At 37.7% G+C, this 27,359-nt stretch overlaps 3 protein-coding genes and 1 long non-coding RNA gene across 7 annotated transcripts in view; 2 read left to right on the top strand and 2 right to left on the bottom strand.

Moving 5' to 3' along the window:
- Positions 1–45: 45 nt before the first annotated feature.
- LOC113667345 (uncharacterized) lies at positions 46–7,746 on the top strand. Its single transcript, XM_027183158.2, has 14 exons — positions 46–241; positions 524–601; positions 1,391–1,486; positions 1,820–1,835; positions 2,733–2,826; positions 3,169–3,238; positions 3,799–3,943; positions 4,049–4,077; positions 4,486–4,574; positions 4,668–4,731; positions 5,011–5,069; positions 5,707–5,764; positions 6,336–6,457; positions 6,954–7,746. The coding sequence occupies exons 1-14, from the start codon at positions 168–170 to the stop codon at positions 6,983–6,985; spliced, it is 1,026 nt and encodes a 341-aa protein (XP_027038959.2). The 5' UTR covers positions 46–167; the 3' UTR covers positions 6,986–7,746.
- Positions 7,684–18,294, bottom strand: LOC113667350 (uncharacterized). The gene is made up of 4 exons (XM_027183168.2): positions 16,733–18,294; positions 11,728–12,025; positions 9,401–9,556; positions 7,684–9,083 (listed from the first exon to the last, which is right to left on the bottom strand). Exons 1-3 carry the CDS (start codon positions 17,507–17,509, stop codon positions 9,423–9,425), a joined length of 1,209 nt encoding a protein of 402 aa, XP_027038969.2. The 5' UTR covers positions 17,510–18,294; the 3' UTR covers positions 7,684–9,083; positions 9,401–9,422.
- Positions 18,295–18,492: 198 nt separating this feature from the next.
- On the top strand, positions 18,493–23,005 carry LOC149036501 (uncharacterized). The gene is made up of 2 exons (XR_016181594.1): positions 18,493–18,687; positions 20,751–23,005. It is a non-coding gene; the product is annotated as an uncharacterized LOC149036501 (long non-coding RNA).
- LOC113667342 (protein HIRA) overlaps positions 22,758–27,359 on the bottom strand; it is a 29,605-nt gene continuing 25,003 nt past the window's right edge. For 3 of the 4 annotated variants that reach the window (XM_027183157.2, XM_089189250.1, XM_089189251.1), the window contains 7 exons: positions 27,053–27,175; positions 26,682–26,757; positions 25,940–26,027; positions 25,446–25,500; positions 24,939–24,987; positions 24,243–24,288; positions 22,758–23,900 (listed from right to left, as the gene is read on the bottom strand). In XM_027183157.2, the coding sequence (XP_027038958.2) occupies positions 23,830–23,900; positions 24,243–24,288; positions 24,939–24,987; positions 25,446–25,500; positions 25,940–26,027; positions 26,682–26,757; positions 27,053–27,175 (508 nt within the window). In that variant the 3' untranslated portion in view covers positions 22,758–23,829. Of the gene's footprint in view, positions 23,901–24,242; positions 24,289–24,938; positions 24,988–25,445; positions 25,501–25,939; positions 26,028–26,681; positions 26,758–27,052; positions 27,176–27,359 lie in introns of those variants that run through there. The other variant, XR_016181592.1, reaches the window with a different exon arrangement.

Genomic DNA, 27,359 nt, shown 5'->3' with positions numbered 1-27,359 from the left:
CCCAGCAGAACATGTGTCGGCTCCATTTTGAGATTAAGCTAAAAAACAAAAAACAAAAAACAAAAAAAGAGAAAAAGCGAGGAGCCTCCGCTCCATTGTAAGTCTGGGTTCTAATCTCATAATCTCATATCCAGGCCTCTCACATCCAGGTATATTTGATATTCAAGATGGCGGCCAAAACACCTCTGCGAATATATCGATTATTTTTCTTAAAAGTTTGGATGTGGCTTCTTTCACACTGGTGAGTTTGTAGGTGTAAAGTTCGCTAATTATGCAGTGATACAAAACTTGACAAAAGTGAGATCTCAAAACAGACAAGATTTGTCTTTAAACTGGACGATGCCGGTTCAAAAAATTAAATTAATAAAATTTTGAGGCCGCTAATTAAAATTATCTTAGAAAAAAAAAGAAAAACAAAAATTAAAAAAAGTTGGAAGAATATTTAAAACTTTCTAGAAAGTGATGATAAAAGAGAAATCCAGAATTTTGTAAACTGTTAATGTGATGTCTTCTTTTTTTTCAGTTATTTTGTGGGACCCCAACAAGTTCCCCTTCCAGACACTTTCATTAATCCATCATTTCAAGTTGCTCATTATCTATGGTGAGTTGGAAATGGCTTAAATGTTTTAGCACCATTTTTTCATACATCCATGCTTTAATGTTTTATGCGTTGTGTTATTGAGGAAGTCTTTCATTTATATCAATTCCAATCTTGTGTTTTGAATTCTCAATTATCATCAATGATCAACGTCAGCAACCCAGCCAACTCTAAGTAATATGGAAGAAAAAACACTTAATTACATTTGCAAAAAAATCAATCTTTTAAAGCCAATGGGAGCTTACTCTCAGTGTTTGCTCTGAAAATTTTTCTAGAATATCAAGTTAATGTGCCTTACCAAATTAGTCTGCTTTACTCTGGCTCGAAAGGTATGAGACCAGGTTGGGTCATTAACTGGTGTTCCTGTGCAGAACACTTTACTTTCACAGTGCACCTCTCCACCCAGGAGTATAAATAGTTACATGCAAATTGTTATGCAACCCTGAATGGAATGCTGGGGGGTACTGTTGTAATTGACTGGCATCCCATTCCCACGGGAATAGTTGTTCTCCTTGTCATGTCCTGCAAAGGAAACCAGCTGACCCCAGCTTAAGATTCAGTGCTATTTTGTCCAACATGGTTAAAAGTAAACTTATTTATTTTCAGGGTAATTAAGTATTATCAACTGAGTTGATAATGTAAATTGGCCACTGTAAAGAGTTTAAAAACTTAGAGACCCTTTATGGTGGCCAATTTATGTTATCATTACTCATTTAATAATACTAAATTACCCTCTCCCACCAATGCAGCACCACAGTTTCTTTAGAAACTTACCCCATTATTTCTTTTCAGGCAAGGAAAAACAACTCAAGTAATTAAAGAACTTGACAAAGTACACAAGCCATCATACATTTTGGCAACACCACAACACACTTTGTATATATCAAGGTATAAACCTTATTGTGACTTACTGGTGAAGGGCTGCTGTTTCACTATAGGTGATCTTTGAAAATCAAGACGTCTTAACTATTTTTGCATTTTATATACATCCAGACGTAGACACATGAGATATAATACTTACCCAGTTATCATTTCTAGAATGGCTCCTTCTCATTCAAGGTAGCTGAAATTAAGGCTAAAAATTGTTAATTGGTGACTGACTCTTAGTTCACTGACAGAAAAAGTTAATGACATGTTAAGGTAGACAATTAATGTAATTACTTTATTCTTCTAATGTTGTCTTGTCATTTTTTTACCTTCATTGCCTGAATTCAACATCAGCTTTTTACTTGACCAGGTAAATAACTATTGATCTCACCTCTTCATTATCACACCTCAGAAAATGTAATTTATTTTAGACTGTAGCTTTAGTATTTTTTTAACTGTGTCACCCAGCTTTTTCCTGTTGCAAATTTCCTGTTGCAAATTTAAAAACTTCCAATCAGCCTGTTTAACCTTTTGACCATTAAGTGTGATTATCTAGTTTCCCCTTACCCTACTAACCCTGAATCAAACATTGAGGTCATGAGAATAAAGGAAATGATCACCAACTAAAGAAGCTCTTTATTGTTGCACCAATTCCCCTTGAAATGTGTAAAGAGCAGTATCAAAAATAAGCATACTGATGTTAGGGTAGAAAGGGTTAAAAACAGGATGGCCTTATACTCTAAATTGAGAGGTACAGCTTCACTCCTGGCTGAATCATTGTATTTATTCACAGGCAGCTGAAACTTAACCCTTTGACCCCAAAGAGAAACTAATATCTAAATTCTCCAAACAATATCACCCCTGAATGAAACATGAAGGTCAGGAGAATGTAGGAAATGATCACCAACTTAAGAAGCTCTTGATTATTTAACATGTCCTCCCTAAGTAATGTATAGAGAACAGTATGGAGAAAATGCATACTGATGTTAGGGAGTGAAGGATTAACTCTCACAATGCCTCTCTCCACCCATGAGTATAAAATTAACGTATGTGTACCAGTAACCTGTTTGGGGACTTGACAAGTTGCAAGGCATTTAAGGTGGGATCGTAAGACTTGTATCCTGTGATGGTCTCCAGTCAAAGTGGAGGACAAGTCATTTCTTGCTAATAAGAGGACAGAAAACTACTGCTTACCAAAAATCTAAAATAAGGTAGCTTTAACATAGTTATGGTTGTTTTTTTTTTTTTTTGGTATGTTAAATGACAGGTTTTGTATGTGGCAGACACTAGACAGATAGGAAGCCCTGCTGTCACTTTTACTCAAGGCCATGGGCTTGATGGTCCATGGGGAATGGTTGCTGGTAAGAAGCAGGTCAAAGTTTTTATTACAAGAATTATTGATGTAACAGTTTGAACAAACCTCAAGGAGCTGTTGAACTGTCCATAATTTTACTCTACATTTCAGATATGAAATGATATGACATTAGTCATACAGAGGTTTAGGTATGCACCTAAAAATTCACCCACTCACTCACACACACCATTCTGATCTGTTACACAACTAATTCATGCATCAATCATGGATTAAATGCATTATTTTAATCATTAGGGATGGTTTACAGAATGCTTCTTATAAACACATAGGTCAGGGCAAGCTGGTGTTTATAGTTGCTGATTGTTTTTTCACTTATTTCTCTTTTCAGATGATGAGTACTTGTATGTTGCAAGTTTCACAACAGATCAAATACACAAGTATGATTTAACTACCAGAAGGTAATTGACTATAAACAACATGAGCAATAAGAGAAGAAATGTGACCCAGCATGAAAACATCTACTGTAGGAATAAGGTTGATGCTTACATGTACCTCATTACAACAAACAAAAAGGAATCTGATAACTCCTCCTGTGTGCACATCTTCTTTTTTTCCCATAATTGTCCAAGTTATCATTGTATTACAATGTACATTATGTTTTCTTCACATGGTGTAGATGAAACATGGTGGGCCATAACACATGACTGAGCATGTTCAATTTTTGTTTGTATTCTTTATGTTTTCCGTTTTCTCAGTGCATATCACATGGTGTAGATATGGAACATGCTGGGCCATAATACATGACTGAGCATGCTCAAGTTTTGTATGTATTTGCTATGCATGCTGTTTCTCAGTCAGGGCATGAGCTTTCCTATGTCACACCAACTGCTCTACCACCTACACTTTACCCACAAGCTCAATAACCTTTTCCCTTCACATGGTTTAATTTAAGACTTCAATAAGGAAAGAAAAATTGAATACTCTGCTGACATGCCTTGAACTTTTGTGACTTTTGTAGGTTTGTAGGTGCCTTTGGTAATGAGAGTTACCTTGACTGTCCAGAGGGGATGGCCATAGGTCCCAACAACACTATTTATGTTGCAAGCTTTCTCAATGATAAAGTTGTTAAATTCTCTATACCTGATGGAAAATTCTTGGGTGTGGTAAGTCATTTTTTTTGTATGTTAAAATGAACAGGTTTAAAGTGCTTTTTCCTGTCAGTGGTTAATAAGAATTAAAAAGGTGGCTATATTTTTTATTCTTTGTAGGTAGCTGATAAAAGTCATGGTCTTAAGGGGTAAGAATGACAATATCCATGTTAACAATGCTTAGAGTACTTTAAGTTCATTTACAGAACCAAGGCTTGTTTAATTTCCTTTTTTCTGTCACCGCTGACTGAAAAATCACAGCCTTAACTAGTTGTACAACTGTTAGGGTGAAAAAAAAAAAAGAGAAGCTCTTGACTGTGTATAGTTATCATTATCTCAGTTTTGATCAGAGTGGAAAACCATAAGAAGTTTGTTTTGGTAATGTGTGGCTAAATTTCATCCCAAGCTTCTCAACAGCATCCTTTCATGGATTGCCAAGTATATTTCCTTAATAAGTTATTTGTGTGTGGCTGGTGCCAGGATCATGCACACTTTTAAGACACTAACTCTTGTGTTAGCTGACAACAAGGTATTTGACAGCTATGTTTGATTTCCAGGCCTGAAGATGTTGCATTCTTAAAGGATGGCACTCTCCTCATCTGCAGTCATTACACCGACAATGTGTTAAAACTCAATTCTTCCTCAGGTGACCTCAGTCTAGTGTTAATCAGCCTCTATTGATGTGATGTTTTTAGCAGTTGTAGAAGAATATTGATAGTTCCTTTCTATTGCACTGCAGGTGAACAGCTTGGTGTGTTTGCCACAGTGGAAAAACCAGTTGGTTTGACTGTTGGATCTGACGGGTAAGACCTCCCCATACCCCTACCACTCTTTTGTTTTTTCATCTCTCCTCATTTCCAGCACTCCCTTCATCTTTCTTCCATTCTCTCAAATAGTGTACTTTCTCATCCCATTTCTTCACATACGTTCCTCCTTTCTAGTCTTTTTGGAATCAGATTTGGCCGGATGTGGTAATTCACCACTCCTCTAGGTTAGATGTTGAAGTTCCTTTATTGAATGGACGATTCTTTAGGGAAACGATGATTAACTCCATTATTTTCCGTTGTCTTTTGAAACTGCAGCAATGTCTACGTGACGAGCTATGTTTCAAACAGCATCCTTCGATTTGATGGACAAACAGGTACTAACTATCTTGTGTTGTAATCCTTGAGGCTCACAGATTTCCTCGAACTTCGCTCTCGGAAAACTGTTCTCAACTTGGAACAGAAAATGTCCGCGGACGGGTGCATATTTTCGCGCCAAATGGAAGCTATTGTCTATCTATAGAGAGCATCAATTTTTATGGTCTGGAGCAGCAGATTGTTTTTAAGACCGTGAATTATTCAATAAAATTACATATTTCGAGGGCAGGGCTATATGCATAGGTGGCGTAGCAGGGGAGCCGTATAGCTCCCCCAGATAAAAAATTTGGGTGCCTTACTTCCCCTCCTCTCCACGTTTTGGTGCCGAAAATATCGCTAAAAATTGGCAAAACACTCAGTCTCGTGATCTTTTCACAAATCTTTTTATCAGCATCGTGCATGGCGAAGTAATATAATGTAAAACCTTTTTTGTACAGCTCCGACCTGTGTTCGAGAAGCTTATCAACTGCAGCATGATTTAATTTTATCTGTGGGAACGCGATCGAATGCTAAGCTGAAAGATTTTAAAACTCAACCTCCAACAGTCGTCTTCCAATCCCCTCACCAATTCGAAAACTTCACAGAAAGAATTGAGGTGATCATACACTAAACAGCTTCATTTCCTGTTTACCTTAGGTAATTTTATTGACGTTTATGCGGCTGGTGGCGGCTTGGAAGGACCGTCCAGTGTCAGGTAACTAATTATACCTTGAGTGTATACTTAATATGTGTTGGTCCCCGAGTTACAATGACCTTAAGAGAGGTTGTGGACTTCTGAAGTAATCCTCTGATCAGCAACGAGTTCAATTCATTTTTACGTGGACGACTGACCGCATTGTTTTTCCTCAACTGGATACCTGTTATTTTGTTCTGTTTTTTCTTTCGACCATTATCGTAATCATCATCCCTCTGTCACTTTTTTACAAATTGTTTTTGATTATATCATTATCACTTTTATCAGTTTGTTGGTGGTTATTTCATTGTTATTTCTTTTCATATCTTTTCCTTCACTTCTATTGTTACCGACGTTATAACCAAAGCTCTTGTTCTTCTATAACTGAACTATTCGTGACGTTAATTCACGTTAACGATTTAAGTTCGTCTCGTTCTGCTGTTTTGGTTTCTTTTCTTAAAAGTAATTTATCCTACCTCACGTTCCGCTTATAAAATAACCTTGGTAAAAAGTATGGCACACACCCCGTTTTACTTTCATACTTCGCTCACCGTTGCCCTTCCGTTGAATCGAATTGTTTCGTTTTGAACAGTTTTGCAGATCTTCGTACACTGTATGCAGCCAGTTATGACAGCGATAGGGTGGTGTTATATAACAGTACTACGGGACTTACTTATACATTGCCTGGTAAACGCAACGAGCATCCGGGAGACGGTATGTCTTTCATATGTTTCATTTTACTTTTGTCTCCGGGTATTTCATTTTTGTTGTTTTTAGGGACGTAGATGCGACCTTTTACTTACAGGGACAAAATCATTGCACTAGTTATGCTTGTGGTTGGATTTCAAAGCTTAAACCTTTTTAATCAAAATTGTTCTTATTCCATACCAAGATTTAATTTTCTGCAAACTTGAAAAAACGCAGTACATGCGGTTCAGAGCCACCTTAAATTCTTATCATAATTACAACCTTTTTTTTAGAAATAATAGGCCTTTTCGAGGAAACGAAAGATGAAGTGTGGAAGTCATAATCCGTAAAACACTAGCCCCTAACATCAGTTTGCATACTCCTAATCTCCATAATGATCTTTGTTCATTTCCCGTGGATTCAGCCTTGATACTGTAAGGAGAAATTAGATACTAATCACCTGGCTCCTAGCGGTTGATGGACTGAGGGACTGGAATTAACAATGTCCCTAATTTATTTTCAGGTTCTTTTAGGAATGCAACACTCGACAGATAACGTCGAGTCAAGGTCAACCATTGTCATCTACCAGAAGCTACTAATGTAACGCTTCTATTAACAAGGAAATTGGAATTTAATGTTTTCTGACAAGTCATTAGCTGGGATGCAAACAACCCACTAAGAGTAGAATTGTTTTCCTTCGAGTGTATTTTTAATCTTTAGAAATCGTTCTATATCCTAACTATAGTTTTAGAAAATGGTACCTTATTGTATTTATTAATAGGGAGAAAAGTTTTAGATGGTATTGCACGGGAAAACTGTAAAAAAACGATCATTACTGAAGTTAGGTCCTTGCCCAACTCTCTTAAGCGTTTGCGTTAGCTGGGTGTTATCCCGTTCACATCCTAACATCAGTATCCATATTCTCCATACCATTCTTTATACCTTTCCTTTGGTACTAACAAGGAGAATTCGTTCAACAATCAAAGCTTGTTAGGTTGGAGATCATTTTGTGTATTCTCATTAACTTAATGAATGAGTCAGTGGTGTTACTGCAACAAGAAGGCTGGTCGCTCTTAGGGTTTCAGGGGCTAATGCCGACCACAACTAGTTTTGTCTCTATGCTTTCAAAACTGGGCCTCTATTCCCTGCTGCCGCACAATCGCTGCAAAGTTTTTCCACAAATTGAGCAGTCTGAATTCAAGGTGTCACTTGATTTGGATGCGAAATATTATTTTAAGCATACTTCACACACATTTTGAGAATGTCCTTTTTATTTATTATTTTAATTCGAAAATAAATAAGTCTTAAGTACTCCATCATGACTTAGAGAGGTGCTTTATTTAATCGCAGTTTTGAACTACTCCATCAAATATTCCCCGAGCTCCCATTACTTTTCTTCAAATTACCCACGGTCGATTTCAGGCCGGTTTAGAGTGCTTACTTTCTTCTAGATTTTTGATGCGGAGAAAGGAATGTGCACATAAAAGGACACAAGTAGAGAAATTTTCAATTGAATTTCGAACGTAATCCAAGATTGCATTGGTTTTGATTTATTCTGTTTTTGTGATTGGTCCAAAAACACTCGCGCCACTCTCAACCAATCGAATATCACGTTTTCATCACCCACGTTTTCGCGCGCTTTGGACGGTTTGCTTACTTTCCCCTTGAGTTCTCATTGGCTCTTAAGGGTATTTACCTGTCTTCTGATTGGTCTTCGTGATAACTTTGGGTTTTTTTTTCACGAAACTCAGTCGAAAGGTGCTCTAAAAATGGAATCACGTGCTTTGGTACCTTGAGGTTCACAATACGAGGATTTTTTTAGCGTTATTTACGATTGCAAGTGGGAGCTGACTGTCGATTATTCGGTCTAAGCCGATTGTAAGAAGCTAGCGGCTAAATGAAGGAATCAACGAGTAAATAAATAAACTAACAACCCCCCTGTCACTTGGTTGTTGTGCTTTCTCTTTCGCTGTGAGTTTTGGAGGTTTATTATAGTTTAGGGTTGCGATAGCATAGAAGTAAGATTTCTTACGGAATTACGCGACAACCATTTTCAGAGAATTTTAGAAAATTTACGCCACCGAGAGAACAGAATGATTTCGGCCCTAGCTTTCGCTTGACTTAAAAGAGTGGCAAAAAGCCATGCTGGTTAATAATATAAAGGTTCTTGACCACGTGTGAGGCTAAGATGGCTGCATCATGGATGACTTAGTTCGTGGTCGATGCCCAGCCCTCTTGGCTGAAAAGCTGGTCGATGAAGGATTTAGTACACGGCTAAAAGATATGACCCTATCAGTATTCTTAGTTTTGAATTCTTTAAGAAATGTTATGCGATTCCATTGCGGTAAAAACTGCCAAAAAGGGAAAAAGTTTTAGTATGGTCACGTGAACATAAGGCTTACTTTGCAGTGGGTCTAGAGCGGCGAATCACGTAATATAATAAGTTACGAATGTTCATTTTTAACACTTAATCGATTGCCCTTAATTCCGTCATTGTCACTGTTTCCACTGTTTCCACTTCCAAAAACCATTTCTGCTCTTCAGTCCCCCAGAACGAACGCTGAGTTGTTCAAATGTTCGCAATCCAAAGCGTGTGAAGTTCATAGTGAAAAAGGTAAGTAATCTGCGAAAGTGATCTACATAATTCTTGTAGCTGAAAAACGAACAAAAGAGAGGCTTCGATAGATCTTGCACTCACACTTCAGAATGAGATCATTACAAAGCAAGCATGTAAGAGGCCAAGGGTGCCACGGCCTATAACGGAATTTAACTACATTCCATTTGAGAAATACAAAACAACTATCATGATACTGAGATTATCAAAGTCACATAGCTTGGAAATGAATCCTCACACATTTCTGACACGTCTCATTACGATTCTCTCTCCGAAAGAACGCGCCATTCTCAAGGGGGGAGGGGTGAGAAGCAATCCATTCATTTTTCATGAAGGCCACATCATTTTTTTTTTACCTCTAGTATGATGGGCCCTTCGTTAAGGGTCGTCTGAATGTCCTTGTTCCACAAGTTCCTTAGGATCGGACTGAATTTCACCACCGACTTGAGCCTCTACAAGTGCTGGAACATCCGGGTTATTTTGAGTTACTTGTTTATACGTATGTGCGGCAGCTACGAAGAAAAATAAGAGTTGTCTTGTTAGATGATGAATAAAACCAAAATTAACAGGCTCAGTGACCCACGATATTCTTTCAGTTATAAATCTTGAGTGAGTCGCATCACGGGTTGCCTTTTCAAAAACAAAATCGCTTTAATTTCGTCAATTGCCGCTCACGCTCATTCTCTCTATCCATGGCCATCCATGGCCATCCATGTCCCACGCTATTCTTTGTGTTACTAATGTAAACATTGTAGTCATTATCATCGTACACCTTTTCGAAAGTTCTCCAACCCAAGCATCATTATTAGTATAGCTTTGTCAACGCCGGGACCTATCTCATTCAGTTTATCGATAAATTCCTTTAACTCCTGCGGTCTTAATTTTTATCTCTTCTCTTCTTTACGAGCATTATTTCAGTGTTGCGGGAGAGTTTTGGGATTGAAGAAAACTGAAAATGGCTTTCGAAAGGGTTATTTTGCACTGAATTGGCGAATAGTTTATTTCTGAATCTGACTTGAATATTAATTCGGTTATACAGCGAGCTTTTCTAACTGAATATCGTCTTGCTTGTAACGTTTTCTGGTGCTACAAACCTTAGAAGCATACCACAAACAGAATTTAATCATGTTTCTCTGACTGATTGTTAAGGGATATCGATGTAAACGATAATGGCTGGAAAAAAAGTCGGAAAAAAACTTAGATGTGCCTTCCTCGTACCTCGTCAATGGTATGGTAATAAATCACACTCAGCACGCTACAACCTCGTCGATCGAGCACGATTGAGGTCGACAGGTGAATATTGTAATCACTATAAGTGCTTAAGAAAAACATGATAACAAAAGCACGCGAAAAAATTATACAAGGAAAAATTATGGCAGAGAAAATTTCCCTCCTCCTACACAAAACACTATTGTTACGTTTAGAGCGAGATTACAGATTATGCAACATATATTTCATGAAGCTAACATCTTCTCTCGGAGAGTGAAGCATGGTGGTATCTGCCAGAAACTGAAAGTCTTGTTGTAGCTGTAGGGGATCATAAGACGAAAAAGGTCAACTTTTCTCAGGGGGATCGTTTCATACGAGGAAGCATAATTCACACCAGGTTATGACCTGCTCTCTTCTTACAGCAATCAGTTAAATATATTTATAGAGCGTAGAATGCATCAAAAGGTCATAAAACGGACGTCACCTCGCAAATCGATATCTTTTAACACGCAATGTGGAGGCGTGTCGTTAATATTCTCTTGTGGAAGATAATTTTTGGCTTGTAATGCACATCACGCGAAACATTTTTAACTTTGGGAATTCTCGCACGTCGTTAAACTAGAGATTTTGGAACTATACGATTGGGGCGTAATCCTCATTCTGAATGTGACATAACTATATTTGTACAGGATATCGCCAATGGCCGGAAAATTAAAGATGAAAATATATACAGACGTTGGCGTGGGATACGAGAGATCACATTAAACTGTCAGGGGTTGAATTTTATAGCAGTTTGTGCAAAGTGCTTTTGTTGTCGCAGAGTGCAAAATAAATCAACAGCAAGAGCATAAAAATTAAAGTCTGAAATCTCCTCACTCCCGTTTTATAATGAGAGCCTGCTGAACTTGATGCGATCATAAGGACTATTTTCTGGGAGAAATTTCATCTTCCAACTAAACAGAAACAACCTGACTAATAAATTCACAATCATTCATCGATTGCCTATTTATAACGTCATATTTTTCACCCTCAGTCATCCCTGAATGAATTTCCTTCTTTAACTTTGTTCCGTGGTAAGATTTTTACCCACGCATCGAGCCAAACGCCAGGGTAACAGGAAATTGTAACAACTAGATATTCCGGTTGGTACTTCCCGCTTTTCATCTAAGAGCAATTAAAATCTTCTCCACCTTTTTCGTTGCCGGTTTTCACGCTTTCTCTCATTCTTTGGCTTCGTAACCTCATTTGATCGTTTACTGTTTGTTCCGGCTTTTTTATTTTAACAGTATAAAGACTTCCATGGTTCGATTATTGTATTGAGAAGTTCGAAAATATTATGTAAAGCATGAAAATTAATTCTTTATTCAGAGTTACCCTCCAACAACCCAATCCCTTCTATAACAACAACAAAAGGCACAACTATCTTAAACTTAAAAAATTTCAAGGTTTAAAATCAAGATTAATCCAAACTTACAAGATTTTCTTCTTGAAGTTCGCATAGATGATGAACGAGCAGATGAAGATGATCGACTGAATGAGCGCCTTGATATAGAGCTGATTCGAGTGATAGCTGAGCGGAACATGCCTTCCTCTGAGGGCTTTAAACAGGAGAACACCTTGCCCAGCGACGAAGCATAGCCATCGCGGTATTTCCTCATGGTCCACAAGCAGACACAGTGATTTATTAAAGGATCCAGTGTGGTCAGGACGAGAACCACTTGATCAAAATAGATGTTATGCCAGTTGTAAGCGTACAAAATTATAATACGCATCTGGAAAGCAACGATCAATAGTGAATGACGTGATATCTCTGGAACTTATTCACAGTTCCTTCCATGAAAATCTGAAAGTAAGACCCATTGGAAGCAATGAACCCCAAAATTAACTCAGTGGAGTAAAATTCCATGGTATGCACCATATTCCGAAAAAGTAACCCAAAATAAATCATAATCCTCATTTTTTTTTTCTATTTTTTAAGGCGACAAATAACATATATTCTATAGAACCTTCTTTCTTTTATAAACACCAATGTCTTCCCTGGTAGATAAGACATAACAGAAAACGTGAAAAATTAAGAAAAAATAAATGGATAAAAAGAAATAAGAAGTTAACAACAATATTATCACTGATAGTGACAGCGTTTTTCTTATTTTTTACAATGTCATCAGTTTGAAATGACCGATGGAAGGTGCTCGTTTTGGCATGAAGAAACATTGCATGCCACCCGCTAAAAGTGGCAAAGGGAAATCAATACTAATTCCTTAAATCTGTTCTCCTTAGGGAATTAAACAAAAATATACACCAGGGAAACAATGATAAGAAGGTACATAGTCCTTGTCTTTATGATATAGCATACATCCTGGCGTCAAAGAGAATGTTGATCTGGAGTGACTTCAGAACAACGGGAAACGTAATCTTAAGATGGGAAAGTGATAGAAAGTGACTTCTTTTCACATCGTAGGTCTGACAAGATTGACGAGGAATAGTCAAAGGCTAAACTTTTACAAGGGCATCTCAAAGCCTTGCGCATTTGTAGGTTTTTACAGCGCCAACTACATCGGCGTTACTCCATGTAACTTTAAACCCCAAACATAAGTAATCCAAAGGGATGTATTTAGCTTGAAGAGGGAGAAATAAGCTCATGCAGGGCCTCTGTAATGAAAAGCGCGAGGCTGCATTTTCAGTTGCCCTTGAATACCCACCCTTAGTGTTTTTGAAGGTTTGTGATTTTAAATCAAAAATTTTTAGACAAAACTCGTGTGAAAAGACTTTGGAAAAAAAGCTTTGACTGTGAGCAGTTCTTCCTTCTGTACTGAAAAAATAAATTGGATCTAACGGTGGCAATACTGATTTAATCGTGGAAACTAATAACTGAATGTACTGAAGACACCAGCGCGAACTGACAAAGCTGGCATTCGACCTTTGTAGGAAAGATCCACCGGGGACCCATGTTAGTTTCAAGGCAATCCCTAAACCTATTTTCCGGATAGGAAGTATTCAGAAGCGTGTTCCGCGACGCAAAGGAAGTCAGTCGTGTTTTATTTCTTTATTTCAGCTGAGCGCTGATAATGAGAAAATTGCCAAGCTTTTTCTGATAGCGAACGGAAAGGCGACAAGATAGAACATCCGAACACCAGACAAAGGGCTGTCGATTCGACGCCTTTTGGCTATAGCCTTTCCCACGCTCATGGTATACTTCTCTAAAATTTTTCTTTACTCAAAGGGGAGCACTCAGTCACTGAAATAGTTTGGTGAAGGCGCAAATGTGGCAAATTGCTTTTAACCTTTTAACCGTGACTGAGATTAACAACTTTCATTTCACGTCATCGTATTTAAGAGCGACTGATGGCAATCTAATATAACATCCCTCCACTTGATAACATTACCAAAATGAACGCATCGCACTCCTTCGTCACGGAGATTTGACCGACTTGCGTAGAATGCAATTAGACACTAGTTTACTTTACAGAACTACAACTAGTCATTTCATTGTTACTCTTTAACAAAGAGTATGACATTAGGCGGATCTAATTAGGCGGAAACCTAAATCTCTTATGACATTTCCTACGTAGAGTTGCTGTTAAAGTAAAAAGAAAAAAATAAATATTTCAAGTAATGAAAGTTCTGAATGTTTTCCCACACCTTTTCCAAGCTTTACTTAATTTATATCGCCGTTAATTAAAATTCTGTCAAGCGTATTTTTCGACTAACAACAACAAACTCTCCTGTAAATTCATGGTATTCTTTCGAATGTAATTTCCCTTTCAGTCAATAAGTGTTTATGGGTGGCAGTCGGCAAAACATACAAACTCCCCTTTCACTTTTCAAATACCACACCAAGATGTATGGGGCAGATGGCACTTAAAATGAGCATGAAGAGGCTTGAGATTCTTTCCAAAACATATCGTCACATAATTTAAGCCCAAAAAAATGGTAAAAATATTCGATAGGCCTCGTTTTACCGGCCTTTTCCTATGGACAACAATTATGCTAAGGAGAATTCGGCGGAAATGACTAATAAAAAAGACGAGATCGCGAAAAATTGGGATATTGCCTCGCTAGAGTTACCAAGCACGTTTTCCCCTTGAAAAGAGGAAAATGAAAAACCAATTATATTTTCCATGCTCTTGCAGATATTAAAGAGTAAGTGATGATCACACTTTACATTTGCTCCCGCCGCATTCACCAAACTTAAAAACCATCCTGTTATTCCAGACCACAGACAATTAATTTTAATTAATTATTTAAAAAACAACCTATATGGAAAACAAAATCAAAACTTTTGAGTGACTAAGAGAGAGAAAGCTATTCGGCATAGTTTGAATGGTTGAGTGAGGCATGTATCACCCACTGATCCATTATTCAAAGCAGATTGCGGGAACTAAAGCAAAACTATCAAATATTCATTAGCTTTTACGAACGACTTGCAATTACTCGGTGAGTATCACCGCTATATTTTAAAACCTTATTTCACAAAGATTAAAACCAACCTCGGAAACAGGTTTTGAAAAGAATCCTTTTTCAACAAAGTACAGAATAAACGCAATGCATTCTTAGAAACTACGAACTGAAAAAGTTGCTTTTTTATTTCAATTCATTCAAAACCTATTTCAATAAAAATTCAGATCAGATGCAAATTCACACCTTTCAAAACATTTTTCAGGCACTAAAAAAATTAAATTATATTAGTGTTTTAGTAATTTTCGATGAATTTTTCGCATTATTAGAAACTTCGTAAATATTTTGCAATGAATAGCGAAATGAGTTGGTACTTTTGTGAATGACTGTCTGTAGGGGATAGCAATTTACAAGACCAAAGTAAGCGGCATCTTAAGGGATTCGACATTAAAATAACATTTGGATAAGGTAAAAAGACTTTGCTATTAAGTTGATTCGGTTCATTACAGGGTAATACTATGGACAAATTGACTCTCTTCATTTGTGGGTTCTTGCTGTCACTGTAGTCTTCATATCAGGTACAACATCGATCCAAAGAAACAAGCGATGAAAAAAAAAAACGCAAAGAAAAAAACGACCTAATCAATTTAATAATTCAACTTTGTCTAACAGATTTCTTCCCTGAGATAACCCCGTCAACGAAATCCTTATTTCGTCTTGATGATAGGAATCTAAGTAATTTGACAAGCCGCACAACAATTCTTCGCTTGTTTTTATTTTATTTTTATTTTTTATTTTTTTTTTTATCTATTTGTATTTTTGCTTTCCTTCTTCTCCGGGCCGTCGTTCTATTTACTTTGTGTTTCACTGCAAGTAATTTAAGTTGAACATGAATTTCTGCGGGAGGCCTGAGATAAAAACAATTCCGGCATTTCTGTATCAAGAGATCGAAGGACGCCGCTATTCGGAAATTTTAATGATGAAGCTTCCCTAGCCCATTACTCAGTTACGCTCGAAGCATTTCAAGACGATTACTTCATTCAAGATAGGCGAGTCCGCGCGGAAATCATTATACACTTTGTTGTTTTATCTCAGTACCTTGCGGATTGGCTTCAAGGAAACAATTTCATTCATTCAAGTTCACTCGCTTTTGTTTAACAGGCTTCTCGATGCTTTGTGAACATCGTGTAATGTATTTTATTTCAGCGCATTTCGCAGACATCTGGTCGCGGAAACCTTTGCGATTGCCTCAAAATAAAAAAAATGAGGAAACAATTTTCACTGATCTCAAAATTCTCGATTTAATTACCACTCACCTCAGAGGTCTACGAAAGAATTAATGAAATAAAACACGAGTAAAAACTAAAACAGACTGGCACGCTCTTGATTCGATGCGCTGTAAGTTGTTTATAAAACTGCGATAAAAAAAATAAATAAATCGAAAGTTGCGTCTCTTTCGAAAACTACCGCGTACGGCTTGATCTGTAATCTTCGCGACAACTTCAGATGTGTTTTTTAAATGTGCCAACACAATTTTCAGTATTATAGCGCTTTTTGTTTCTTTTCTTGTAAAGATAACCATACTTAAAGAAATACCTCAATTTCTTTAATAGATGCTTGGATGTTCACTCATTTCTCTTCAAACGCTCTAAAATAAGTATAATTCTACATATCATCGCGTAAGCAAGCAGTGAACACAAAGCGATCCAGCGAAATTCAGAGCGAAAATGGCTTATTTTTTCCTGATTCCAGATTTAGATTTCCGGCCACTTGGAGCGAAGCAGCTTGAATTTAGAAGCGAGAAAAAAAGACTAAAACAATTTGCGTTTACACCAAGTTAATGAAGCAATTCCTTGGTGAAACAATCTACCGTGGCTTGATCGCGCGGGAAAAAGTTACAATAACATTGACGAGACGGAATCTGTGATAACATAAGCAAATAAACATCGTTAAGGTCCCCAAAAGACCACAAATTTCAATGATCAGCTTGCCGGAGAGACTCACTGAAATTAAAGTTAAATTCGCCGGCGAGCGGAGATGTGTGCCTAAAAACTGATCATTAAAACATGGGCAGTACTTACCAATATTGTGGTCCAACAAATTGAGTAACACACTGCCATAAGCGTAACCATTTTGGCGAAGCTAACACAGGCGGAGGTACCAGAGCCTTTAACGCGAGTTCCTTTCTCGGTTTTGTTGTCTTGATCATAGACATCCGAAAGTGAATTTCTTTCTAGAACGTGTAGGGTGTATACAACGGTAATGTTAGAAAGAACCATAACTATCACAGACAAGACGTAATGTATGGACATTACATACACAACGATGCCCGTATCCACGTTGTGCGACTCGACGGCGTAACTGCAAACGCCAGTAGACACGTTGAGCTCGACTTTATTGAGCGCTAGCGGAAGAATGGCAAGGATAAAGGAGTACACGACCAGGATAGCCAACAGGACTACGCATCTTTGAAATGTGACGCTCTCCTTGTAGTAGAAAGGGAAGACTATCGCACCTAATCGCTCCAAACTCATCATCACTACCAAGGAGATTGTTAGCGTCCCGAAAAACAGAACACCAAACGCGACGAAGTGACAAACGCCATCTTCGCGCGACCACTCGCCATTAAAACGCGACGTTATGAATGGAACATATTGAAAACAGGCGATGCCCAGTCCTGCTAATGACAGCGCGCCAACGAAAAGATGCGGGATTTTCTTCAGCGAGGGCTTGCGAACTTTGACATAGGTATAATGAAGGGCTAGAAAATTTAAGACGAGAGTAAAGGCAAACAAGATCACCACGATGGATCCAACAAGCTGGTCTCTCCATGTTATATTACTGCCGCTCTTTGACATTTTCTTTAGAGAGCACTTATTAAGGAAAACCCTTGTTTATCCGGCTTGATATCACAGCCAGAGACCGGTTCGACAGATCCTATTTTCCCGCTGGTCTTTTACTCATCGAAACTGAAATTTCCCGGCGCCAAGAGTTTCCGTTGTAAATCAAAACTGATCCTCCCCGCCATAACGAACGCGCGCGAAGAGAAGAATGGTAATAACACTTCACGCGACTTCAAGAAGAATTCATTCGTCTTGGCATCTTGTTTGGAATAGCTCACCCGACTAAAGTGTTTGGTGATAGCAGTTTTAAGGTTGTTACCCAGATTCACAGAATTTATTGGTAATGCGCACGCTTCCACTAACATTGACTGACGTGTCTCACTCCCACGCAAAGTCACATTAACATGAGTATTGTTCCATGCGTCAGAATTTCAACAACACTCAATCTTTTAACAACAGAACTCAAGCAATCACAGTAGGTCTGATAATCAATTCAAATAAAAACTGGAGAAATATTGCAGCATTACCCACCCAGACCGTTTTTTTTTTTAATCCGATGTTTTGATCGAGAAGACAACATAAGACTTGATTCCATCAGAGAAAAGTTTCAAGATAAAGTAAATTAAAAAAAAAAACTAAGAATAAAGATTCAAAAATGTTTTTAGATATTAAAGCTAGAACACTTTGGTCGAAAGTCAAAACAGCCTTACAATGGCACGTCATTAAGTACACCACGATTCCCTTCAGATGTAACCGCAATTCAATTTGGAACACTTTTGCGAAACACAAAAACCATGCATAAAAGGGGAAGAAGAGAAAGGACACCAGAATATTACTTGAACCCCAAAAGGTGTATTGTTTCGTACACGAGCACTACTTGGTCTTGATAAAGCATTATCATGCAAATTTTTTGTTCTCGATTACAAGTTATGTTTGTACTTTCTCAAAGCGACATAAGAGGTGGGATCTTTCCCATCTATGCGACTCTTGCAGCTGCGAAAGAACAGGATTCCTGGGAAATAGCATTTCCCTTTCACTTTTCCCTTGTTTGGTGTCAGAACGGAAAACACTTTGAAATACATACCAGCGTATTTTCAACAACATCACGTATTTATTCACGGTCTTTTTCAAACAACGAAGCGAGATGAAACTGATGACATTTCAGGGAGCCTTTTTTTTTTTTCTCAGTCGAGGTAAGGCAAACCTTCTGCTTCGTAGGTACAGTGCTAATATGGAGAAATAATGGATTTTTAGAGTGTGAGTGGGCGGCGTAAAAAAATTATGAACTACATAATAACGCGAAATTGCTTAACTTTTTCGATCATCGCAGTATGTACCTTTGCACTATAGTTAAAAATTGCTTTTTAAAACATAAACATCACCGTCGTAGAGTGAAGATTATAATTTGACAGAGCGGTAAATTTTTCCCAGACTATTTCTTTTGGTAAACAATTGGCACAAAAACACCTCCGCAAACAGGCACAAATTACTTCCAGAAAAACAGCGCCAGGTGGAGTTTTTGGTTTCCAATTATTTTAGTTGTACGTTTTTTAGCTAATTTTTGAGACATTTTTTTTAATCGAGATTACTTTGCAAGGTAAATATCCTGTGGCTAAGATACCCCACTTCAATAGGGAACAAACTTTCTAGCTGTAAATTCAGTTTTAGTCATTAAAGTTTAATGGTGTAGAAATATTCGAGTAAACAGATCGCAATCGGTAGTGCTGATTAAAACTCTGTATCTCTAGACCCAACAGATAACTTTGCTTTGTCCACATCCTCCTCTACTTGCAAATCGATCGCTATTAAACTTCGTTAACTGACTAGAAAAAACACTGGTCAATTCAGAATCAAAAATAATCGGAAAAATCTATAACGCTTGTTAGTTTCTGATGTTGATGGAAACCACTTGCAAACCCAAACGAAATATAAATTACTGACAGAAAATACGTTTTATTAAGAGCAATCTGTTTTACTATTTCCTTCGTCTAGGAAACTAAAAATCCAACCTTTTTGGCCTACGAAAATCGAAACAAAAAAAAAAGGAAAAAAATACATGAAGACAATACAACCCTGATTATCACATGGAAACAATAATCTTATTTAAATACTGGATTTTCGTATCTCAGCCTTTGGGCAACGAGAATGATAAATATACCGACAGCTGCTATAACACGCCAAAATACATATACAGCATGTAGAAAAAATATGAAAATGAGAATAACTCCATTATGCACTTAACTGGTATTTTCGCAAAGTTCACTGTTTTTGATGGGAAACGAAATCTTGCTGAGAAAACGCCATAAGTACGCAGGACCGCTCGCTGACCCATGATAAAACTGATTCACTGCGTGTTAAAACTTATAAAGTCTGTGGCCTTTTTCCGTAATCATACGGTAGGGCAGGGATTTTAGAAACACGTTTAGGATTTTCTTTTCGGATGTTCGTAAGAGAATATCGCTATGTTAGGCAAATGTCCAACACGGAAACAGTTGATAAGGCTTAGCAAGACTCCTATCGCCGATACACTGTTTTTGTGACAACAAATATGAAGCAACTCCTGAGATCGACCGATACATTTCAGTTCAACTTGTATTGACGCCTAAAACGATCAATGCAAGCTAATGATATTAACGAGGATAATTTTAGTGTTTACACACTTTTTTTAAGCAAGATTAATATTCACTTCTCGCATTGCTTCATTAAGAGGAATTCAAAATGTAGTCATCTTCAAAGAAACCGACACTACACAACTTCATTCGATTCTGTTGCCAAAAAAAAAACATTCCGAGCAAGCCTAGCAACAGAGAGAAAGAAGTCATGCTAAATAGTAGCTTTAAAGTATCAAATTTCACTTTTCCTAATCCATGACTGATTTAACCATCATACATGGTAGGAAAAGAACAAAAGAGAGGAAAAAAAACGTCCAAAAAGCCTTTTCCAAGATCTGCAAAGCTTACCAACCAAAAAAATTTTACATCTATTCAAAACGAAGTTATTTCTAAAAGGATTATGAGCATTAATCCCATTTTTTTTTAATATGCCTGCAAGAAATTCATTTAATATTTTGAACATTTAATCTTTGAACGTCAAAAAAATTGGAATCAGTTTCAGATCGAACAAATTCCCTTGTCATAGCTTTCAAAGAATTAAAAAGGTCTCATATTCTATGCAGCTTTTCTACTCCAAGTTGAGAACTTAATATTCAAAATGCAACATGCGGATTACATGTAATATTATTATTTTTGTCTTTCAGAATTTCATCTCAATAAATCTAAGACAGACTCTACACATAAACATGTTTGAACATATCGCGGTATTGGGATTATCTGGCGTCGCAATTTCTTTTCTTTTTTAATTTTTCTTGAATAATTCGTACCTTCAAGATAACGTTTGCTTTAGCAAAAACTGGGGAAAGAACGTGAATTAAGTTCTAGAGAACCTCAGATGTAAGAAGAAGGAAATTTCCCACCACAACCAAAAGTGTTTTGTGCAATGTGCTAAGTTGTTTGATGCAAAATTAACGATTGAGAGATACAATTGCGAATGCGAATAGGATATAAACTAATGAGAAGACCAACGATGAAAAAACGCAGCGAAAATTGCATGCAAAAAGAAAACCAAAAAACGATATCACAAGTGTTTGTGACCAACTGTTAGTTCCCATTGCGCGTGATTCATACATAGTCAACGACCGCAGATGTCAGCTTCGTTTTCAAGAAAAATCCGGGAAGTAAATCTATTTTTTTTGTTATTCGTATCACAACCGGCATATCCATTTGGCTTTTACAAGGTAGTGAAAGTGATATGAAAACTGATACATAACTTTTCTTTCATAACGTCTGCCTTATTTGCTGAGCTGTTATATCAAATTATTGCCATTACTTCAATATTTCAGTATTCTGCAATATTCCAAACTATAATCAATTTTTCATTATTTTATTTAAATCAAAATCATATTGAATTCAAAATCGTTTCAAAACTTTAAGGTTCGTGTAGGTTAGAAATGATTTACTGCACAAGACCGTGAAGTGTGACAGTTCGTTCTGGTAAGATCGTGCGGTATTATGTGGTGTTTCTGACCCTTAACGAAGGTGTTTGCATACACAAAACACCTGGAATGAAAAAAGCCTGTAAAACGTCTGGACTCAACCGCTGGCAGCAAGGGAATAGTCAAGTTCACAGAGGAAAGTCTAGAGGGAGAAGCACTAGCGGGGAGCTTGTGTGAGGGCGTTTTGGCATACACCTAGGATAAACGAAAAGGATGCAAACGGAGATACGCCGTTGATATAAGGTTACTATTGTGATGTGAAAGAAGAATGCTCTTAATAGCGGGGTAAGAAATCGAAAAACAAAAGGCAATGAGGATGGGTAAGGAAAGGAAATATTACAAGACACGGATTGCAAATAACAAAGTGGAACGATTTAACCCTGACTAAATTTATGCCACCTTTCATTGCGGTTCATTTTCCAGGTGTACCTTCAATGCTGACAATGGATACAAAAATTTCACGAACATCTTTCCGGATGGACAAAAAATAAAGTCCCACGAAATCCGCTCCTAGACAATGCCTTCAGTAAACCCTCTCACTCCCAGGATCTAATTGTTAATTCTGCCCTCTAGCTGCGACACATTACCTTGTAAATTAAATTAGCAACGATAATTTAGTGTTGGATCAAGATAACAGGGACTTTAAGCAGTCAGGACATCAACGCTAAGACTTCGATTAAAAAATGAATTTCCTTTAATTAGAATTTTAAAAATGGCTGCAGGTGTCTACCGTCTCATACAGCGCCACACCTCAACTTCAGCATAACGTATTAAAGAAGCGTTGAGTTTCGAATGGAAATTAAAATAATTCGCCGTCGCGGTTTCGGTTTGCAGACGACGCTAATTGTGGTGATTTCACTTTCTTGTTTTGCGTAAGGCGGCTAAGAAATGTACAAAGTTTTAAAACGTACGTGCTGAGCTATTGTTCTGCCAATTAGATCTTTTGTTTTTCCTCGTTGCCGTCGCCGTCGTGGTTTGCTTAAGGTCCCCAGCAACTTCCATAAGTCTGAGTATTCTCATTACCTGTTTGCTAGATAATGTATGGATGTTATAGGGAGAAGTTACATGCTGATCTGTTCCGAGTTAAAGGGTTAAGGTAAAGATTACAAGGACAAGAAGAAGTTGCACAAAGACTGCTGTGAATAAACAACGGAGAAACTGACTAGTTCAATGAGAATTAGCATTTGAGATACCCAAAGTGTACAGCGCACCTTTGCTAACAAAATATTTATTTACCAGCATTTGAATGCGACGCTTAATATCAGTATACTACAGTTCAGTTCATAGTGTCGCTCTAGGAATAATTGTGTGACTTCTTTGACAGTAGCGCTCCTCAACTGCGATATCTTACAGCGCTCGGCAAAATAATTATGGCGACCATGTAAGTGTGCAGAGCGAAGCGCACAGCTAACACATCGAGTGCACTGAAATACTGAATAAAGAACTTTTCAGGTGGAAAACTTTTATGAAAAAGAACTTCTGTATTGACTTCTACCCATTTACACCAGTACAACATGTTTAGTTGAACCGAATTTAACCGAATGAAAATCAGAAACAGAAAACTTAAAACCCAAATTTTCCATAAGATTCAAGTAGTCACCAGCTTGTACCTTCAAAGTGATAAATTTGAAGTAGACAAACATTGCTTTGATGCAGAAAACAATTTTCAACCGTCTATAGCAAAACAGCTTTAAACATGTCTACGCTTTGGTGTGAATAGAGTATTAGAGGTATAACCAGAATGTAACAGAACACTGTAAAACATAATGTAATTCCCACGAAATTTTCTAGTAAGCCTTAAAGCTAAGCGGGAGGTATGAATACAGCAACGGACGGCAACAGCACTTACATGATATGCGGTTATCATTCCAAAATAAGACCCACTTTTTAATTATTCCGAGACATGATGCAGATATTCAAACTATCGTCGCTATAATATGTTTCCCTCAGCGCCTAAGAGCTGTTTTTTCTTGATTCCTACTCTGTTAAAGGAACAAGACGTCCCGTGCACTCAAATGCCTCCTCGCTTGACTGACATCCAATACTCAGTGAGTAATGTGTTATTTGCTGAGAAATCTAAGCGATATTTATTTTCGCCATTTTAAAGCGAAAGTCTTTCGAATATTACCCATTGTTGATCCTCCACACTTGACGCTGGACGTCACAGCATCCGTGACTTGAACTAACCCGTGCGTGACACTCATCTCGTCACGCCTCTTTGCACATTTCAAACACTATTACGTTCACCTCTAAAGCAGTTCATTCTTACAGAACCCGTCGTATGTCACCGCACGTTGAGTGCGTCTAGCTGCTCCCTGAACTCTGTAAAGAGCCTTTGTAGACGAATGTTTGTTCCTGAAAGAAAACGCGCCATAAATAAGTCCAGTGAAATAAATAACGATAACTGTAAGGAAGGTATGTGAAGCTTCGTTTATACAGTTCACCATATTCGTCGATGTAGCATTTAGCCCTTTACACCCTACCATCAGTATGCATATTCTACATACTGTTCTCTATACATTTCCCGAGGTGCTGACAAAGAGAATTTGCCTAACAATCTAAAGCTTCTTTCGTTTGTGATCATTTCCTTTATTCTCGTAACACTAATAGTGATTCAGCGGTTATATTTTAAGGAGAAATTAGACGCTAGTTGCTCACAGGGTCTAAAAGGTTGAAAGAACCCCATTATGAACTTACCAATATGAGGCAACAGTTCACGCAAAAGATTTCTTTTCTGGTGTCCCTAAAAATGGAAATTTTCAAACAATTACGCACATTGACAAATTACCTATTATGCGAATTGTGTTACATGAAATGGAAAAGTAACGGTACCAAGCAAAACTGACGTGCTACAAGGGCGCATTTCGATCCAGTGAGAAAACCACAGATATCAAAACAAACAATTAAAACAAGGGAAAAATCGTCAGAGGTCTATGACAGTGGAAGTAAAAAGACGCAGACATGTAACGCGTGTAACCAAGTCGCCATCTGTTTAGCTGCGCATCTATGCAATTCAATCCCCCATTACTTTCGACGCTTAGAACACTTTTCGATTGAGTGTCGTAAAACAAAACCAAAGTAATCACAACGGCCAATCAGAAAAAAAGAAAAATAACCTGAAGAGCCAATGAGATATCAAAGTAAATCAAATAAACCACCTAAAGCGCGGGAAAACGCGGGCGACCAAGTCGTGATGTTGTTATTTTTGCATCTGATGGTTGAGAATGGTGCGAGTTTTCTAGACCAATCACAGAGCAAATAAAGAAAAACCAGTGTAATCTCAAGTAACTTTCGACGCTCTAACGGTAAATTGCACTAACACCAATAAAATGACAAAAAATAAAAATTGAATACATAAATTCAAAAAAGGAAAAGTTGATTTGTCACAATTACCAGTATGGTAGGGTTCCAATTGACACTTTTGTCTTGTGCTCCTATTGTTCTATAAAAAAATAAGAACAAAATGTAAACAAACAAAAAATACAAACAACACAAAACCAAAAATTATATAACAATAACAAAAACAAAACAACAACAAATCAAAAAATAAAAGGACGTGAACCAAAAGAAAATTGACTGTGACTGTCTTGAAAATCACAAATGAACGATCCTATGGGAGGTAAATGTTTAAATGACCGAGTTCATAGAACAAATAAACATGAAAAAAGAATAAGCAGCCAGGAAACAGTGTAACCAATTAACTGACGAAAATTCACCAGCTACAATACAGAAAAAAAATGGTGGTTAGCAGTTTTTTAAATTGTAAACTGACGAAACTCCAGTCTGGGTTAACGTCAGTTTGTATTATTGAAAACACGAGCTCATTTAAAGGTGTGCTTAGTGAATTCAGTAACAAATTGTTTTTCTTTTCTGTGTTCATTATTAATCTGGTTTCTTTACCTGTGTGGAGGTCCAAGTAGCTCCTCGCAAACTTCCCTTAATCGTGGTTCAAACCCTAAAAACACACATCTCAAGTTTTAAAACGACGTTTGGAAGAGTGGAAACATCTCGTTTACCCGAAGAACATGGGAGGAAGGGACAGACGAGGAAACTTTAGGTGGGGGTAAATCGCGGACGTCTTTAAACTTTTTTTGTAAACAAAACCCGTTTATTTCGCGACCCTGTTCAAGACATAAAATTGTGAAAATTGAGGCGTGTCAACAGGAAGAATCGTCAAAATTAGAGATTGTTGGGACCACACATATAAATTGTGCTCCGAGACACTACTCAAGACTACATGATTCAACTGTACACCTTCAGGCCCCGAAAACTATAATCTGTTTAAGAGTAGTTCCCTCGTCTGGCCAAATAAAGGAGTGTGTGTCCCACCTTACGAAATGAGGAGTCAGAGTAGAAATAAGCTAGTTAATTGAAATATAAAAAGGTTCACGAACCTGCCTGAGAGAGATACCGTACGTACGTTGTCAACCAAAAATAGTACTCTTTACCAGATCCCAAGGCGACGCAAGACGACAGTTGGTTCTTGAAAATAAATAAATGAACATAATAAATTTACAACTAAAATGACCAGGGCCCAGTTGTTCGAAGGCCGATTAGCGCTAACCCAGGGTTAAATTATTCCTTTACTCAAAAAGCCTTTTTGGGATAATTTTCAGTGTTCTATTTAAAGCGTCAAATAGTCATACTCTTGTCTAAAAGAATTCGACTGAATTTCCTTTCAAAGCTTTTAGATCTGAAATCAGATTTCACACTAACCCTGGGTTATCTTAACCCAACTTTGAACAACCTGGCCCAGATCACAAGGCCCAGCTTTCTCTTGGCATGACCGACAAGAAGAGTACCTGCATCTATAGTTACTAATATCCTACTCAAATTCTCTCTGCTCTTGGCATGTAAGATGCATATTATAATATAACTTCCGTGGAATCGCATTGCATTAGCTCACGCGCCAGTGGGGGGTAAAAGTGGTGCTGCTGCACTTAAATGCCTCCTTCCCCCCCCCCCCCCCCTCCATTCACGCGGAGGTTTGAGCATGTATTTCAAAATAAATGCTAGTTCCTTGAATACACCAAAAATACGGAAAGGCTTGACAGAGATCTCACTGCAGATTCTATCTCAAGAATGATGTCACTGGGAATCAAATGAACTTCTGAGTAGTTGCGGCTTCTGACTAACCTCCAGATGAACTGCTGTAGCAGACTGTTGTCTCCCTGTATTTGACCGGAAGATTCTTGAGGACTGACGCCCGATTCTGACACAATGAAAATCAAATTATTTTAAAATAAATTTTACACATCAATACTAAGACATGTTTTAGATGGATAAATTAAGCAACGCGTTTTCATAAATGGCAATAGCCATTGTAAGTCTACTTTTGCCGTCTGCCCTCCAGTCGTTTGAGAAATAATGTGAGGTTTTTTACAGTTGTGGAAGAGGTCTTGAGCCAGAGTTTGAAGAGATTCGACAGCATTTAACTTAGCATGAAAAATGTCATAAATTTTCAAATCCTTAAGTTTTAAAACCAACAAAACTACTTTAAGACGCACCTCGAACTCTGCCCTTGTAGTTGAGCGAGAGGACCCTTCGCCTGAAGGGGATCTTGGGATGGCGCCACCGACTGATGGTCAGAGTTGACAGCCAGGAGGTCATCAGCGTAAATAAGCTGCACCCTATAAACAACATATCTTATTGCATTCTTACTGCGCATTCTTTAAAGGGTGATTAGCGCTCCTTCACATCATCTTGGTCCATGGAAACGCAACGAAAAAGGGGCTTGGAAAATTTCCAACTATCTTGACCGAACACGTTTGTCAACTAGACATTTATGGCGGGTATCAAATGTTATCACTCTCA

This window comes from Pocillopora damicornis, chromosome 12, assembly GCF_964200805.1.
Source record: "Pocillopora damicornis chromosome 12, jaPocDami1.2, whole genome shotgun sequence".
Classification (NCBI taxonomy): domain Eukaryota; kingdom Metazoa; phylum Cnidaria; class Anthozoa; order Scleractinia; family Pocilloporidae; genus Pocillopora; species Pocillopora damicornis.
This window is presented reverse-complemented; position numbering and strand designations above follow the sequence as displayed.

Bases quoted from the DNA above. Each gene is read 5' to 3' on its own strand.
- LOC113667350 (XM_027183168.2), bottom strand. From the start codon at position 17,509: ATGTCAAAGAGCGGCAGTAATATAACATGGAGAGACCAGCTTGTTGGA. The intron at 12,026-16,732 runs GTAAGTACTGCC...GTTGCTTTCCAG, and splicing joins TTTGTTGGACCACAATATTG to ATGCGTATTATAATTTTGTA. The intron at 9,557-11,727 runs GTAAGTTTGGAT...TTTTCTTCGTAG, and splicing joins AACTTCAAGAAGAAAATCTT to CTGCCGCACATACGTATAAA.
- LOC113667345 (XM_027183158.2), top strand. From the start codon at position 168: ATGGCGGCCAAAACACCTCTGCGAATATATCGATTATTTTTCTTAAAA. The intron at 4,575-4,667 runs GTGACCTCAGTC...ATTGCACTGCAG, and splicing joins AAAACTCAATTCTTCCTCAG to GTGAACAGCTTGGTGTGTTT. The intron at 5,765-6,335 runs GTAACTAATTAT...CGTTTTGAACAG, and splicing joins GAAGGACCGTCCAGTGTCAG to TTTTGCAGATCTTCGTACAC.